Source organism: Chiloscyllium plagiosum, unplaced genomic scaffold (genome assembly GCF_037043375.1).
Source record: "Chiloscyllium plagiosum isolate Xiang-an unplaced genomic scaffold, Cpla_swu_hap1 HiC_scaffold_4, whole genome shotgun sequence".
Taxonomy (NCBI): Eukaryota; Metazoa; Chordata; class Chondrichthyes; order Orectolobiformes; family Hemiscylliidae; genus Chiloscyllium; species Chiloscyllium plagiosum.
This window is the reverse complement of record NW_028270142.1, coordinates 99,101,210-99,117,596: the sequence shown is the minus strand read 5'-3', so window position 1 is coordinate 99,117,596 and position 16,387 is coordinate 99,101,210. Positions and strand designations below refer to the sequence as shown.

Here is a 16,387-nt window from a genome sequence, read left to right as displayed (position 1 = left end):
GAAAATTAAATGAGCATTTGTGGCACACCAGGACTTGGAACACTTCAACAGTACCAGCCAGTTGTATTATTACTCACAATGGGAAGCACAAAATCTCAGTGTTATTTTCATTCACATTTAATACTCTAGAAAGTAGAAAACGCTAACTCTTATTTGAACAAAGAATGCAAAGTAGGGTAACAATTTTACACTGTATATGTTGGACATATACTCAAACAGCAAACAGTTGATACTAAACCTAATCAATAAAAGTGAAAAGTGTTCTATTTCCAAATGATATCCTTACTCATTTGACGTACAAACTAAAAATTAAAAAAGCAAAAGTTAAAAAATATTTTAATTGTATGATATTGATCTTTTATTTTACACTTTATCTTGTTTAGAATAATAAAGAAGAAATGAAAAAGAATTACATGCAATCATTGAAATTCAAGGTAAGCACACATTTAGCTATGAATATCCACCAATTAGCAAATATATTTTTTGACAGTTACTTTTGGTGTTTAAGAGTATGCTTTCAGATTTAAATTCTGTTTTCTTAGCTTGATCTGGCATCAGTAATTCCATTTGATTTATTCTACTTGGTGTTTGATTGCAATCCCCTGTTTCGACTGAATCGTTTACTTAAGGTAAGTACACTTTGGTTATTGGCTTCATAGTGGTTAGGGTTCAATTTAACTCATGCTGTAGTGTAAATCTCATCCTTTCTCTATTTTATGAGTCTGTAGAATGTGTATGAATTACCAAGGTTTGGTAAGATCTACAAATCATATTCGAGACGGGTAAAGTTTAACTACCTATTGACTAATTTGGAAGACACAATCTTAGATCATTGGGCAGGCAAGTGAAAATATTGAAAGAGTGTTACACATGGGAGTGATATGATGTAACCATTTATTTCAATTAATGTATTCATATAAAATCTCTATTTTGATCCATTAAAATACAATTTTCATAATATACAAAAATATACATGATATACTCATATTTTATAGGTATATATCACCAAGACAAATATAAGCTCCTAAGGCTCCTCCTTTTAATATTTTCTCAAGATGTCAAACCTATTACGAACCTATTTATAAAAGGGAAATCATGCTTGACAAAACTACTGGTATCCTTTCTGGATGTGACTCATAGAATTGATGAGGGGGAGCCAGATGATGTAGTTTATTTGGACTTTCAGAAATCTTTCAAAAGCATGGAAATAATAGCATGTAAAATTAAAGCAAATGAAACAGAGGATAATATATTACGATGGACAGAGAATAGTCTGGCAGACAGGAAACAAAGAGGAAGAGTAAACAGGTCTTTCTTTGGATGGTAGGCAGTAAAAGTGGGGTACCACAGAGATCACTGCTGGGGCTCCAGCTGTTCACAATATATACTTTAATGACTCTGACGTAGGAAATGAACTATAATGTCTTCAAATTTGCAGGTGAAACAAAGATGGGTGGAGGGGTGAGTTGTGCAGAGGATGCAGAGTTGCTTCATTGTGATTTAGACAAGCTGAGTGAATGGGAAAATGCATGGCAGATGCAGTATAATATGGATAACTGAGGAGTAAATACAGAAAGGCAGATTATTATCTGAATGGCTATAATTTGAGAGAGGGGAACATGCAACAAAACCTGGGTGTCTTTGTACATTAGTCATTGAAGGTAAACATGTAAGTGAAGCAAGTGGTTAGGAAGGCCAATCATAGCAAAATAATTTGAGGACAGGAATAGGGATGCCTTGCTGCAATTATAAAAGAATATAGTGAGGCCACATGTGTAATATTGTGTACAGTTTAGGTTTCCTTATCTGAGGAAGGATGTTCTTGCTATGGAGGGAGTGCAGCAGAAGTTTACCAGACTGTTCTGGAATGGTAGGACTGATGTAAGAGGAGAGATTGAATTAGTTAGGATTTTATTCGCTGGCGTTCATAAAAATGAGAAGTAGCTCATAAAAATGCATAAAATTCTAACAGGACTAGACAAGGTAGGTGTAGGAAGAATGTTTCAATGACTGGGAAGTCAAGAATTGGGGGTCACAGTCTCAAGATACAGGGTAGACCACTTAAGACTGAGTTGAGGAGAAGTTTCTTCACCCAGAGAGTGATGAGTCTGGTGAATTTCTGATTTCAGAAAGCAGTCAAGGCCAAAATATTGAATGATTTGAAGGTGTTAGATCGAGCACTTCAGGCTAAAGGGATCAAAGGATATGACGGAAAAGCAGACACAATCTAGTGAGTTGATTGCTCAGCCATGATCATAATGAATGGTAGAGCAAGCTTGAAGGGCTGAATGGCCTACTACTGCTCCTGTTTTCTAGGTTTCTATGTTTATATTAATTGGAAGTAAAGTGATAGATCTTTTTTGCTGTCCTTTTTCCTTGTGTCACACTGTGGTGGGGCTGCATGCTATGTACATATCAGCATAAATTCAATCACTACTAAACTAAAATTGGCTGAAAGGGATTATCTGCATCAAATTTTCCTTTGGTTTATGAAGTGTTTGAACTCATTGATAAAGTTGGCAGTGAAGGAATGCTAAAACTAGCCAATGATTTGAACTCACAGGGAGAGAAGTTTAACTACATTTGTCCAAATCTCAGCCATAAAATCACTATTGGAGCCTCCAAATTTGTTGGCAAACTATGAATTAATGTTATGAGAAAAACTGACAGCTCACCAATTTTAATCACATGAGCCACAGGTCCCAATTTTGCACATGCCTCTGCCAGACACCTTTGGACACATTTTGCACTGTTGGCGCTGGCTGAATATTTCCCCATAATGTCAAGTCAATCAAAAGTTCTGTATTCAGGTTGATTGGAAATTATAAATCAATTTTAACTATCTAATACATTGAACATTATTGCACCAATACAACATACCCACTAACAATACTTATTGCTTGACATTGGTAAATAGAGTCATGATTTAGTCATCTTCCTTTGACAATAAAGCACAGTTCAGTTCTGTGAAACATTTTGAATAGCTGGAAGCAAAATAAAAGTAGTCTAGTCCCTTGCTGAGCACTCTAGAGTCACAAGAACCATAACTAATACCTTCAATGCATCCTGCAATAGGAAGCAAAACATAAATATTATAGAGACCTAAATTGGAGCCCCAGAGAGGCAGAATGGAACTGTGGGTATTAAATATTTAAAACTATAAAACCTTATCTTTAAGCAATCTCTAACTGAGCTACTTCTGGTTTGACCCGAGTTGAGTTGATGTTGAGTTGAGTTGATGATAACTAACTTGATCTTAGGAAGCAGGCATGTCATTAAAATATAATAATGAATTTGCATCCTTTCACCTTAACTTTTAAAGCTCATCAGCCATGTACCGCAGACCTCAGAAATTATAACAGATAGAAGTTGATTTCTGGGTTAAAAGGATTTTCCTATGAGGAAAGTTTGACCAGGTTTAGCCAATATTCATTGAAGATTTTGAAGTGAACTGACTGAAGTTTAGAAGAATGAGAAGTGATCCAATTGGAACGTTCTTGATTCTGAGGGACTTGGAAAGTTAGATGCAGGAAGGATGTTTCCCTTCATAGGGAAAGCTAAAATTAGAGGGCACAATTTCAAACTCAAGGGTGGTATAGGGACACGGTCTGGGTGGCATGGGGCACAATTGTTAGCACTACTGCCTCACAGCGCCAGGGACCCAGATTTACTTTCAAACTCAGACGACTGTCTGTGTGGAGTTTACACGTTCTCCCTGCATCTGCGTGGATTTCCTCTGGGTGCTCCAGTTTCGTCCCACAGTCCAAAGATGTGGAGGTTAGATGGATTGGCCATGCTAAATTACCCATAGCATCCTGGGATGTGTAGGGTAGGTGGAATAACTATGGAATATGCAGGGTTATAGGATTATAGGGATATGGTTGGCAGGGGGGCGAGTGGTTCTGGGTGGGTTGCTCTTTGGAGAGTCAGTGTGGACTTAATGGGCCAAATGGCCTGCTTGCACACTTGGGGATTCTATGATTCTGTTTAAGATGGATATGAGGAGAAATTCCTTCTCAGATAGCATTAGTCTGGCAAGTGAGAAGGAAAGGCCAAATATATTGAATATATTAATTGCGTTTGAAAGATTTTGAATCAACATGGAAGGCAAGCTTTCCCAACTAGAAAATGATGGTATTGTTTGATTCATTTTGATGGTACTCCAAATGTATCAATAAATCATTTGAAAACAAGTTGCATAATTTGGAACCACTCTTGATCACAGATATTCATGATCCAGGATTAAAGCATTCAAAAGTAATCCCAGCTTGTTAGAGCTGTGGGAGCAATCATAAACATTTTTAACTCACCTATCCCATTCCAATTGGCTTGCTATCTTTCCTTCTGATGCTTCTGTGCCCACTCCACCAAACTGACCTCTCTGCCATTCCACCAGGTTGACCAATTCTGTGGAAAAACAAGGAATATTTTCCCAACGGAGCAGGGGTGTCATAGGTTCTAATGGCACAGTGTAGACATATCCTGACAAAGTAAAAGGATGGTACTGACAAACCTGGAGGACCTTGGTTATCCAGAAGCATACCAGTTAAGATAAAGATGTTGTGAAGCTTGAAAGGGTTCAGAAAAGATTTACAAGGATGTTGCCAGGGTTGGAAGATCTGAGCTACAGGGAGAGGCTGAACAGGCTGGGGCTGTTTTCCTTGGAGTGTCGGAGGCTGAGGGGTGACCTTATAGAGGTTTACAAAATTATGAGGGGCATGGGTAGGATAAATAGACAAAGTCTTTTCCCTGGGGTTGGGGAGTCCAGAACTAGAGGGCATAGGTTTAGATGAGAGGGGAAAGATATAAAAGAGACTTAAGGGGCAACTTTTTCACGCAGAGGGTGGTACGTGTATGGAATGAGCTGCCAGAGGATGTGGTGGAGGCTAGTACAATTGCAACATTTAAGAGGTATTTGGATGGGTATATGAATAGGAAGGGTTTGGAAGGATATGGGCCGGGTACTGGCAAGTGGGACTAGATTGGGTTGGGATATCTGGTCAGCATGGACGGGTTGGACCGAGGGGTCTGTTTCCATGCTGTACATCTCTATGACTCTATGACTCTATAAAATGCAGCTTATTGGCAATGTCAGGAAAAGTAATACTTTAGGAAGCTCAAAGGCTTATAAAATGTACAGAGGTGAACTGACAGATTGAAATTAGGAAATCAAATAGAAGATATGAAATTGTATTGTCAGGTAAAATTGAGGAAAATTCAAATGTATTAAGAGTAAGAGAATGACTTGGGACAGGGCAGTAAAATTATACCTGTAACTATATTGCAAAAAATTAAAACTTGCAACTCACCAAGGCTACTCACAGAACAACTTTGAAACCAACATTGTCTACCATATGGAAAGACAATGGTAGCAAATACCACTGCTATCTTCCCCTCCAAAATCCTGACTTGGAAATATAGCACCGTAACTTCAGTGTTGATGGGTCACAAATATGGAATTCACTTCCTCATTGCTCCTATCTGCTTTGCTACATAGAAGCAGACCATTTGGCCCATAGACTCTGCGCTAACCATCCAAAGGGCAGCCCACTCAGATTAACCCCCCTACCTTATCCCTATAACCCTGCATTTCCCATGGCCCCAATCCACCTGTTGGAGGAAACCGGAGCACCTGTGACTAGAATTGAACCCAGATCCCTGGCACTGTGAAGTATAAGTGCTAACCACTGAGTCACTGTGCCTCATATCTTACGGACCTGACCATCAGGGATTTGGGATTATAGGAGCAACATAATTTAGGATGACAATGATGGGGGCATTGACCCACCACTTTAGCTCATCATCTGCAGTGATAAGGGGTGAACAGACTTTATTGAGTAATGATAAAAGATGGAAAAAGAAGGAAAAATAAAAGACTGAACTATGAACATTTATTAAGTAATTTTAAAAATGGAAAAGAAAGCAATGAGCCTCATATCCTCCTGCATGTCAGGGACCCCTTGATCGTCGGCTGGTCTGGAGGCTTAGGTTTGTTCCTGGAACCATTCGTGATTCCAAGGTGAAGTTCAACAACTTAGAATGAAATTCTCTCTCTCTCTTATACAGTGTTACAAACCTTCCAGCACAGAGGAAAAACAGATACAGAAGACAAAATTGCTTGCTAGTACTGAAAACAAGTTTTGATTATGCTGCCTGTGGCACGTTCACTAAGGTCATGCAGCTTGTTGAGTGTCATCAACAATTTCAGCCCTTCAGCCCATCCAATGTAATCTACTTTCTCATGCAGCTGTCAAATAGGATTACTAACTTTTAGCCGTTTGGCCCATCCTATACAGTGGGCAGTAATGATATTGTAAAGCAAGTGTTTTCCAATGTGAACGGAGGTTGGGGTCAGTCGCTGTGCCAACATGAATACGAGGAATCTAGCAAGCTGCAGCTGCAAGGTAACTACTCAGACATTCAATTGGCACCTTTTAATTTGTCACTGGTTCCTGGGCAAATCACAAACTGCATAGAAATAGGCAAGATTAGCTAATAGTGAGATGCTAATGAATGCAACCAGGGTCTTCATTCATTTACTAGTGAGGTTCTTATCTAGTTATTGATACTTTAAGGAGAAATTCTCCCAAATTTCTCACTATTTCCCTGCCAATCGAGGACTGGGAAAATACTATTAGTCAAAACAGAATACACCCTGCTCTAGAAAACAGTCTAATTTATAGCTCCATGATGCTATGATACAGAGATTCATAGAATCATAACATTATCAAATAATAAAGTCATAGTAGTTTAAAAGAAAAATATTCAGCTCACAGACTCCAGGCTGGCTCTCTGTAAAGCAATCTAATCAATCCCATTCCCCACCTATAGCCTCTTTATCCTGTAAGGTTATCTTCCTCAAGTTTTGATCTGATTTACTTTAAGACCATATCCCCTGATGCTCTTGCAACATTGACACTGTGTATGCAGAAGGTTCTGCACATACACACTTAGTGAAACACCCTGACAGTAAAAATAAAATGGCTGCACCAAAATAAGCATCGCCAATATAAGCAAATGAGGTTGAATGACATTACTAGCTCTATTGACAGGGGTACTCCACAGGCCTGCTTTTCTTATATAAATCGTGAGAGCATTTTGGGGATATCAGCAGACATGCTCTCATTTTAAAATCACTCATTGTTGCTGTTCCATTACCCTCATAGGAAGTGAGCATCACATATTGGCGCTAGTTATTTTTAAAAAGTTCGGATTCACATCCCCTTGATATCTATTGCATGAGACCTTAAATCTGTGTCCCCTGGTCCTTGTACTTTCAATAATACTACTATATCTAAACCTGTCACAATGTTGTAAACCTTTATCAAATCCTCCTCAACCTTTGCTCCAAGGAGTATAAATTCTCTAACCTTACTTTGCAATCAAAATCACCTATCCCTGAAAACATTTTGGAATTGCCTTTGTATCCTCACAATGAACCTCACTTCCTTCCTGGAGTGAGGTGACCGGAAAAGAATGCAATATTCTACTTATGGCTGCAGCACAGCTTTATATCAGTTCAGCATAACTTGCCTAGATTTCTACTGAATAGCTCTATTTATGAACAGAGGTCCCACATGCTTGAATAGATTACTTACCTACTGCAGATATGATGGGCTGAATGGCCTTTTTCTGTGGTCCTAGGTGAGAACTAAATAGCCAACAATATAAGTGGCAATGTAAAGGCAGCAACCTTGGAAGAATCTCAGGACTGCATCTTTCCAGCCCTGTGTCTCTTCCACCCTTCCCAAAGTACATGACTCATGTCATTTCAGGAAAGCTAAGCTATACTTCCATAGTCAAGACAACAACAAGACAAGGGTGTACTCAATGAATGGAGGATGCTAGAAATGTAGAGGAATAGAAGGATTTTGGGGTATTTGTCCACATATCCCTGAAGGTGACAGGACGGGTTAATAGGGTAATTGAGAAGGCATATTAAGAAGCCAGATACACTTGTCTTTGTCAGTCTTGGCATAGATTAAATCAGGGAGTTTTTAGAGTCATTGAGTCATACAGTTGTACAGGATGGAAATAGGTCATTCGGTGCAACTCATCTATGCTGACTAGATATCCTAAACTGATCTAATCCCATTTACCAGCATTTAGCCCATATCCCTCTCAACTCTGCCTCTTCAGATACCCATCCAGATGCCTTTTAAATATTGTAATTGTACCAGCCTCCACCACTTCCTCTGGCAGCTCATTCCATATACGCGTCATATAAGCATCACCCTCTGCGTGAAAAGGTTGTCCCTTAGGCCCCTTTTAAATCTTTTCCCTCTTAAATATATCCCCTCTACTTTTGGAATCCTCTGGGAAAAAGACCTTGGCTATTCATCCTATCATGATTTTACAAACCTCTATAAGGTCACCCCTCAGCTTCTGACATTCCAGGGAAAATAATCCCAGCCTATTCACCCTCTCCCTATTGTTCAAATTCTCCAATCCCAACAATGTCCTTGTAAATCTTTTCTGAAGCCTTTCAAGTTGAACAACATCATTCATATAGCAGGGAGACGAGAATTGAACACAGTATTCTAAAAATGGCCTAACCAACGTCTGTACTCAATGCAGAGACCAATAAAGGCAAGCATGCAAATGCCTTCTTCACCAGCCTATCTACTTACAACTCCACTTTCAAGGAACTATGCATCTGCACCTCTATGTCTCTATGTTCAGCAATACTCTCCAGGGCCCAACTATTAACTGTATAAGTCCTGTCCTGATTTGCCTTACCAAAATGCAACACCTCACATTTATCTAAAAGAAACTCCACTTGCCACCCCTCAGCCCATTGGCCCATGCTCAATACAAGGCAACATCTTTGTGAATCTCTTCTGCACCCCATGTCATGTAAACACATCAATCCCATAATGAGGCGACAGAACTGCACACAATACTCCTGCTGCAGATTAAGATCCCATTGTACTCTGAGATAACCTGCTGCACTGTCCACTGCTCCACCAATTTTGGTGTCATCTGCAAACTTGCGAACCATGCCTCCCATATTCACATCCAAATCATTCATATAAATGACAAAAAGCAGTGGGCCCAGCACCAATCTTGCGGCACACCACTGGTCACAGGCCTGCAGTCCAACAAACAACCGTCTACCACCACCCTCTGCATGCTATCTTCAAGCCAATGTTAGAGCCGAACAAAACTTTGACACATCTGCAGCAGGAGTATTGTGTGCAGTTCTGTCGCCTCACTATGGGATTGATGTGTTTACATGACATGGGGTGCAGAAGAGATTCATGAAGATTTGCCTTGGATTGAGCATGTTAACAATGAAGAGAAACTGAATAGGTTCCAGTTTTTTTGAAGCAGAAAAGGCTGACTGGGGATCTACTTGGAGTTATTGCCCATATGTTACAGTTTGATTTGTAAATATAGACAATGAATAATGATAATTGATCTGTCCACTGTAAACGAGGGCCTGTCTTCATCTAAAACCCACTTGTGCACACCTTTCAGCAAAATCAATTTCCATCATTAGGAATGTTTATTCTTCCTAATTTTCTTCACCTCAGGCCAACATTCTGCAGCCAAAAATATCATTTACATGGAAGTAATGAATAGTGTTCAAAATGAATTCAAACTGAAAAGAGCTGGTGCATATTTGACTGATGCACCACAGTCATAAAGCTTAACTTTTGTCTGAGATGTTCAGGACTTGTTTTCTTGGTGCAATTATTAGCCATTAAAGCAATAATTGGACTATGCAGCAATCACAAATTTAGAAAATACATGTATTGTGATATTCACGAGACTGGGGCTACTGTTAGTTAGTTGCAAATGGGCAGTCCATTCTTTCAGCTGGGTAACCAGAAATCACTGAATTGCAAACCAGACAACAATGGTTAATTCGCTCATTTTATACTCCCAGCACGTATAGGGACTGCAAATCAAGAACTGGGTGTGGAGTTCAGCACATTTGGTTTTCTAGGAACTAATTTTAATCTACTCCCATTAAAAGAGAGTGTAAACCAGCTGGGTAGAGTCATTCAAGTTACATTCAGATATCCTTGTATTTTGTACAACAGTGATTTACTTCATCCATCCTTTTGTGTCTTAGGATGAAGTGATTTCAATTTTTAATTGCTAATGTTTCCAAGTAATTTTCTTGTTAACAGCAAATAAAATATTGCATGGTGCAATTCATCTATAAGCTATTTTAAATACATTTCCTGGTATTTGGACTTCATTCTGTGTACAAAACTTTGATAAATTAAGAACTTTTTTTTAAATGTGTCACTGTAAAATTCACAAATGCTTACACTTAATGCCAACTCAATGTGCAAGCTCTTCCTAGACCATGCCTAGTTTTGGATTTGGCAAAGGGTGATATAAACTTAAGCAATAGTACTCATTCTTTTTGCTGCTGATTTCAGTTGTTAAACTCTTTTTCATGGTGAGATTAATTAGCCTTCTGGAATGAGCAGTCTTTTTTTTTAGATTAGATTACTTACAGTGTGGAAACAGGCCCTTCGGCCCAACAAGTCCACACTGACCCGCCGAAGCGCAACCCACCCATACCCCTACATCTACCCATTACCTAACACTACGGGCAATTTAACATGGTCAATTCACCTGACCTGCACATCTTTGGATTGTGGGAGGAAACCGGAGCACCCGGAGGAAACCCACGCAGACACGGGGAGAATGTGCAAACTCCACACAGTCAGTCGTCTGAGGCGGGAATTGAACCCGGGTCTCAGGCGCTGTGAGGCAGCAGTGCTAACCACTGTGCCACCGTGCCACCCACAACCTTTAAAGAGAAGTGGCAGGGGATAGAATATTTTATCTCTCCTTCTGTGGTGATTGTAATGAAGTCAGCCAGAGGGATCTAATAGAATATGAGTTATCTGATTGGGGCTCTTAATCTGGTCCAATCAGGGACCCCTGGCTGAGAGATAAGAACAGGAGTGTCAGACATCCTGTTCACTCTGAGAGCTGTGATTTGGAGATGTTGGTGTTGGACTGGGGTGTACAACCACCTGATGAAGGAGCAGTGCTCTGAAAGCTAGTGCTTCCAAATAAACTTTGTGGACTATAACCTGGTGTTTTGTGATTGTTTTCTGACAGCTGCTGTGAGGAAGCTGGGTCAGTGTCAAGGACTGCCCACATGTAAATAAAGGGTCACTCGGTTTGTGGGATATTGATTTCTGTGGAGTTAGTTCACCTTCCAACTCCATTTTAATTTAGCCCCCTCCCTTTTTCCCTACCTCTCCCTCACATTGTATGATCCACATTGTCCTTAATAGGCTTTGCATGTAAATTAATCCATTAGAAAACACAGTGGTGCTTAATAGATGAACAAACACCATATGTGATGGAAAAAGCCATTCAGTTATGTGTAAGAGCACTTCTAGATATAAAAGTAAACAGCCTTCACTCAACTAAGGGTTCATCCACTCTCATATGGTGTTTTTTTTCAGTATAACTAATTTAACTACATAACAATAATGATTGCACATCAACAGTATCTAATTAAATTTGAAGTACTTGGGATCTCTTGGAGACATAATAAGGTGCATTAAAATATCAATATTGTGGATAAATAACAACACCAACAATGAAACCTCTACATAGCTAAACCCTGCAGCTACCAGAAAATGTTTGAATAGAAATAATCAATAGCATTGTTCTGATTTCTTCACTTTTTATTGCTCCAGTATTTAGCATTCTTTGAATTTAATTATCGATTGGAGGCGATAATGGAAAAAGCCTATATATACAGGTAAGCAACTATCTAAATGACAAATAAATATACATTTTTTGTGAAAGTCTTTGGTAATAAAATGCCATGTTTATTGAATCAATATTACAAAATGCAGTAGATTTTGGCACGAAAGACGTAATTGAAATTTGCCTCTCTTTTAAATCAAAATAAATTGTGTTAATATATTTTTGCAGTGAAACTAGCAGTTTGCATTGGAGTATAATTTACTAGATATATCTATACTCTAACATTGTGTCTCCTCCTTGGTTTTCACTAATAGTGGAATTCATATCACCCACTCTTGCTAAGCTTTACATGATGTCATTTTCCAGAAACTTTCAGGGCAATAGTTTTGCCCACATCCTCTGGAATATGTCCAACCAGAGTTAGCAATCCCTATTACTTTAATACCAAGTTCATCATGATTCAATATGCTGCTGTCATAGTATGATATATACTTCTGTGTATCCCCGGGTATTGGTGTCTACCCATATAGGTTGTACCTCGCTAATCTGGCACTCTCTGTTCTGGCAATCTTGGTGCTCTGGCACCTCCAATCCAGTATTCTGAAGAACCCTCTGTGCCTCCAGTTTCTGACATCCCGGAATGTTTCAGATTTTCTAAAGAAGACACATTTTACAGGCAGCACTGAAATTTCTAGGTATTTAACTGCTGTAAAGGTGGTTTGATGGACAGAAAACAAAGTTCCCCTCATTTAAATGTCATCATTCCCAGCATTGAAGAACGTAAGAACTAAGAGTGGGAGTAGGCAATTCAGCTCCTCCAAGCCTGCTTTGTCATTTATTACAATCATGGCTGATCTCATCTTGGTCTCAATACCATTTTTCTGCCCACTCGCTTCAAACTTCCAACCTATTACTAATTAAAAACATATGTCCTCCTTAAATTTAGTCAATGTACCAACATTCATCACACTCTGAGTTGTGAATTCCACAGATTTATGATCTTTTGAGAAAGAAATTCACTCTCATCTCTGTTTTAAATCTTCCACCTTGAATCTAAAACGATGACATCTCGTTATAAAGTGCTTCACGTGAGAAAACACCCTGTCTACAGCTACATTGACAATCCCATTTAGTATCTTGTATACCTTAACTGGATCTTCTCTCGCCAAAGCTGCTCAATCTCTCCTCAGGACAAGCCTTTCATCTCTGGAATTAATCTGGTGAACATTCTCTGAACTGCCTCCAATGCAGTTACATCCTTCATCAAGTGAGGGGTCCAAAACTGTACACCATACTCCAGATTGAAGGGCTGAAAAGGGACTTCAAAACACAGTAAGGTGATAGATCCCAGAAATCACATTTTAAAGAGCAGGCAGCAAATAAATATTTCCAGCATTTAATACCTGTCACACTTCTTGGCTTTTCACCATTGAAGAGTTTGAAACAGCATTAAAGAGAGTAGCAAAGCATAAACATAGCCTGATCAACATAGCAATAGAATCATTGACAAAGTTAGATCGAAACTCATCAGTATCGGTACTGTGTGAGGCTTATAATGTCGGATTAGCCAAAGTGCATGATGTAAAGATCCAAAAGGATCAGATCATTTATTTTTTAACAAAGTGGAAGTGAGAAAGTTACAGCAGTTCATAAGAGATTAAAGGAAGGAGAGTTTAATAATTTAAATAATGAACTCATGCATTGACTTAGGATTTGTCAAAATGATGGAATGAGCACTTCTGGTGAGATGTTAACTGCCCAAGCAAAAATATTCATTTAGGTAATGGGGGCGGCACGGTGGCTCAGTGGTTAGCACAGCTGCCTCACAGCACCAGGGATCCAGGTTCAATTCCAGCTTCGAGCAACTGTCTGTGTGGAGTTTGCACACTCTCCCTGGGTGCTCCGGTTTCCTCCCACAGTCCAAACGTGTGCAGATCAGGTGAATTGGTCATGCTAAATTGCCCATAGTGTTAGGTGCATTAATCAGAGGGAGATGGGTCTGGGTGGGTTACTCTTCGGAGGTTCGGTGTGGACTTGTTGGGCCAAAGGGCCTGTTTCCACACTGTAGGGAATCTAATCTAATAAATTGCCCTTCTTTAAGCATTAAATGGTAGATCAGAACAATGTAAAGGCTTCCCTAATAGTAAATTATAGATCAGAGTGGTCTCTCCTGATGGTTGTCAGTGTTCTTTATCAACACTGAGAGCCGGATGATATTATCCATTGCTAATATTGAGTATTACATTACAATTCTCTTCAATATTGTGTGGAATGTTAAGTGACAAGCCTAGCATTACAGGATGATGAATTCCAGTACCTAGGGAATCATAACATTTATCCCTAAAAGGTTGTCAAAGATTTACTGAGACATTATGATACAATTATGAAGGTAAGGCAAAATAGAAAATTATAATGATATGCAAATCATTAAATAAATATTGGAGAAGTAGGTTCATGGTGTAACCAAATGGTATTTGAAACTGACAAGTAAGAAAGCAGTTTATGATGCTCTTATAAGCATGAGGCTTTCTCTAGTCATCAGAATGTCATGGTCGGACATGATTATTGTTTTGGAATCCATTTCCTGATCAATAGAAAGATAGTTTGGATGTCAGGCTGGTGACTCAAGGAGCATGAAGGATGTTTGGACGGAAAGATTGTGGAGTCGTCAGTGGGGGAGGAGTTCCTGGGAGCTCACAGGCAAGTAGAAGATGCAAGTTGACAGGAGGGAGGAGGGAGGATATCTAGGAAAGTGATCATGGGGTGGGGTGTACCAGCCAAAAGTCAAGGGCCGTAGACTAGTTTCCAGAGTAAAACGTTTGATTGCAAAAGGTGGTCCAATCGATGGTGCAGTTAAAACGCTCCTGCTCCTTCTGGTACGCAAGCAATAAGAAAAGCTATCCTCATGTCCCTTCTTGTGCTAACCAGTTCTACAGCTGAACCAGAGATCCTGGGTGAGGTTTTATCTCACTCAGAACCCATTCACTTTTACAGAGTTAAAACTGAGCCCAAACTTTGAAACAAACAGCCCAATTAAAATACGTAAATAAAAGATACATCTCCTGAGAGCATGTTGGTCACCCATCCCTTTGATAATAATGGAAGTGAATGGATTTGACATGGCTTGAGTTCTCAGATTTGAAATTTTTAACACTTTCACTCAACACACAAATTAAACTTAGTCCCAATGTGGGTAATAATATTTATCCTTTGAATATGCTTGTATGTATAATATTTATCATACAAGGTGCTCAGTATAATTGCTCCTCAGTGCTGTCCGAGTGATTTTAATATAATCTGAGAATACTCAAATAAATAGCAAATCAGAAAACCAATGCTGCAGCTAATTTGTTGCAAAGCAAGTTAACTAGCTAACTAGCACACTCATTTCATTCTGCTTACAGAATTGCACGAACAACAGGATACCTGCTTTACCTCTTGCATATAAATGCTTGCATTTATTACTGGGCATCAGTGTATGAAGGTATTAGCAGCACTAAATGGGTCTACAATGGCAAAGGAAATAGGTAAATGTTTTTTTTTCCATTTTGAGTTAGCTGCAAAATAGGAAAAGAGTAAGATGTGTTTTAAAATTCAAACCTATTCATGTTTAATATTTGCTACCTTTCTCTCTTCCTTGTTTCACTTGCTCATAGATCCTGGAATTATCTCCCAGAGATAGAAAAAGAGAGTGGCGAGGGGACCCTGACAAACAAAAATATTGAAGTCCACTGTACTAGAACAATTTATAGTGTTTTTGGCTGTATGACATTACTTCACTGAGCTTGAAACCATCACATCTGTGTACAATTATAACTTGTTCATTTTTTAACACTGAAGATTTTACTGTTTCAATTCTGCAGTTAAAATCTAGGATGCAAACATTATATTAATACTCCATGTTAAAAAGAAGTCTGGACAAATTTAAACAATTATCTGACTTTGTAGATTAATAAAACCGTTTTCCAGTTTTGGGGTCCAGGTGATCTCTGTTTCAGAGCTGCTTTGCAGTTTCAATTCAGTACATTGCCTCATAATCACACTGAGAGATTCATGGGCAGAATGTAGAAATGCAATTCAATAATTTATTAAAATCATTACAATCAGGATCAAGTTCAAATCATATACTATTTATTTTTCAAAATCTGACTGTTTGTCAATTGGCTTTTATTTTCAATTAAGTTCTGATTGTTTCACCTCTGCATATTGAATTGTTTCTTCTCTTTAACCATGCAGAGTGCTTAAAGCTTATTAAGAACAGTGTTTATATATTTTCTTTACATTTTAACATGGAACTTTGACGGTAACTTAGTTTTAAGTATTGACATCCATTTAGATTTATACTAGAAGCTGAAAATTTTTTACTGTTTTTCTTTTTCAGTTATTTATTTTTTCCTTCTTGGCCTGTTGGTATTTTTTTTTGAAGACATCAGCTGTTTCCTTTATACCCAGAAATCCCTTCTGAGGCTTGCTAAGATTCCAAATGGACTTGAGCAAGTATTGTACATGTGCAATTATATTTTGGGGTTAGCTGCACTTAATAACTTTGGCACTTTACTCAAATTACAGAATTTGTTTTCTTTAAACTGCTTATTATTTGATGAACAAAGTCCTTTTGGACCTGATTTTTATTTGTTGTTTGTGTACTTAGTTCTTTATACGTTGGCAGATCTCCAGTTTAGTTTCAACCAAC

The 16,387-nt window shown here is 38.7% G+C and overlaps 1 protein-coding gene and 1 long non-coding RNA gene across 3 annotated transcripts in view; one reads left to right on the top strand and one right to left on the bottom strand.

Moving 5' to 3' along the window:
- Positions 1-13,531, bottom strand: part of LOC148150189 (uncharacterized) — a 58,790-nt gene extending 45,259 nt beyond the window's left edge. Inside the window, exons 1-2 of the long non-coding RNA XR_015757010.1 lie at positions 12,840-13,531; positions 4,311-4,407 (exon numbers count right to left, since the gene is read on the bottom strand). This is a non-coding gene — a long non-coding RNA (uncharacterized LOC148150189). The remainder of the gene's footprint in view (positions 1-4,310; positions 4,408-12,839) is intronic.
- The window catches only part of LOC122549359 (cyclic nucleotide-gated channel beta-3-like), a 106,470-nt gene that overhangs the window by 52,284 nt on the left and 37,799 nt on the right, over positions 1-16,387 (top strand). For both annotated transcript variants that reach the window (XM_087986507.1, XM_043689032.2), the window contains exons 7-10: positions 384-434; positions 543-629; positions 11,682-11,746; positions 15,099-15,221. In XM_087986507.1, the coding sequence (XP_087842633.1) occupies positions 384-434; positions 543-629; positions 11,682-11,746; positions 15,099-15,221 (326 nt within the window). The remainder of the gene's footprint in view (positions 1-383; positions 435-542; positions 630-11,681; positions 11,747-15,098; positions 15,222-16,387) is intronic.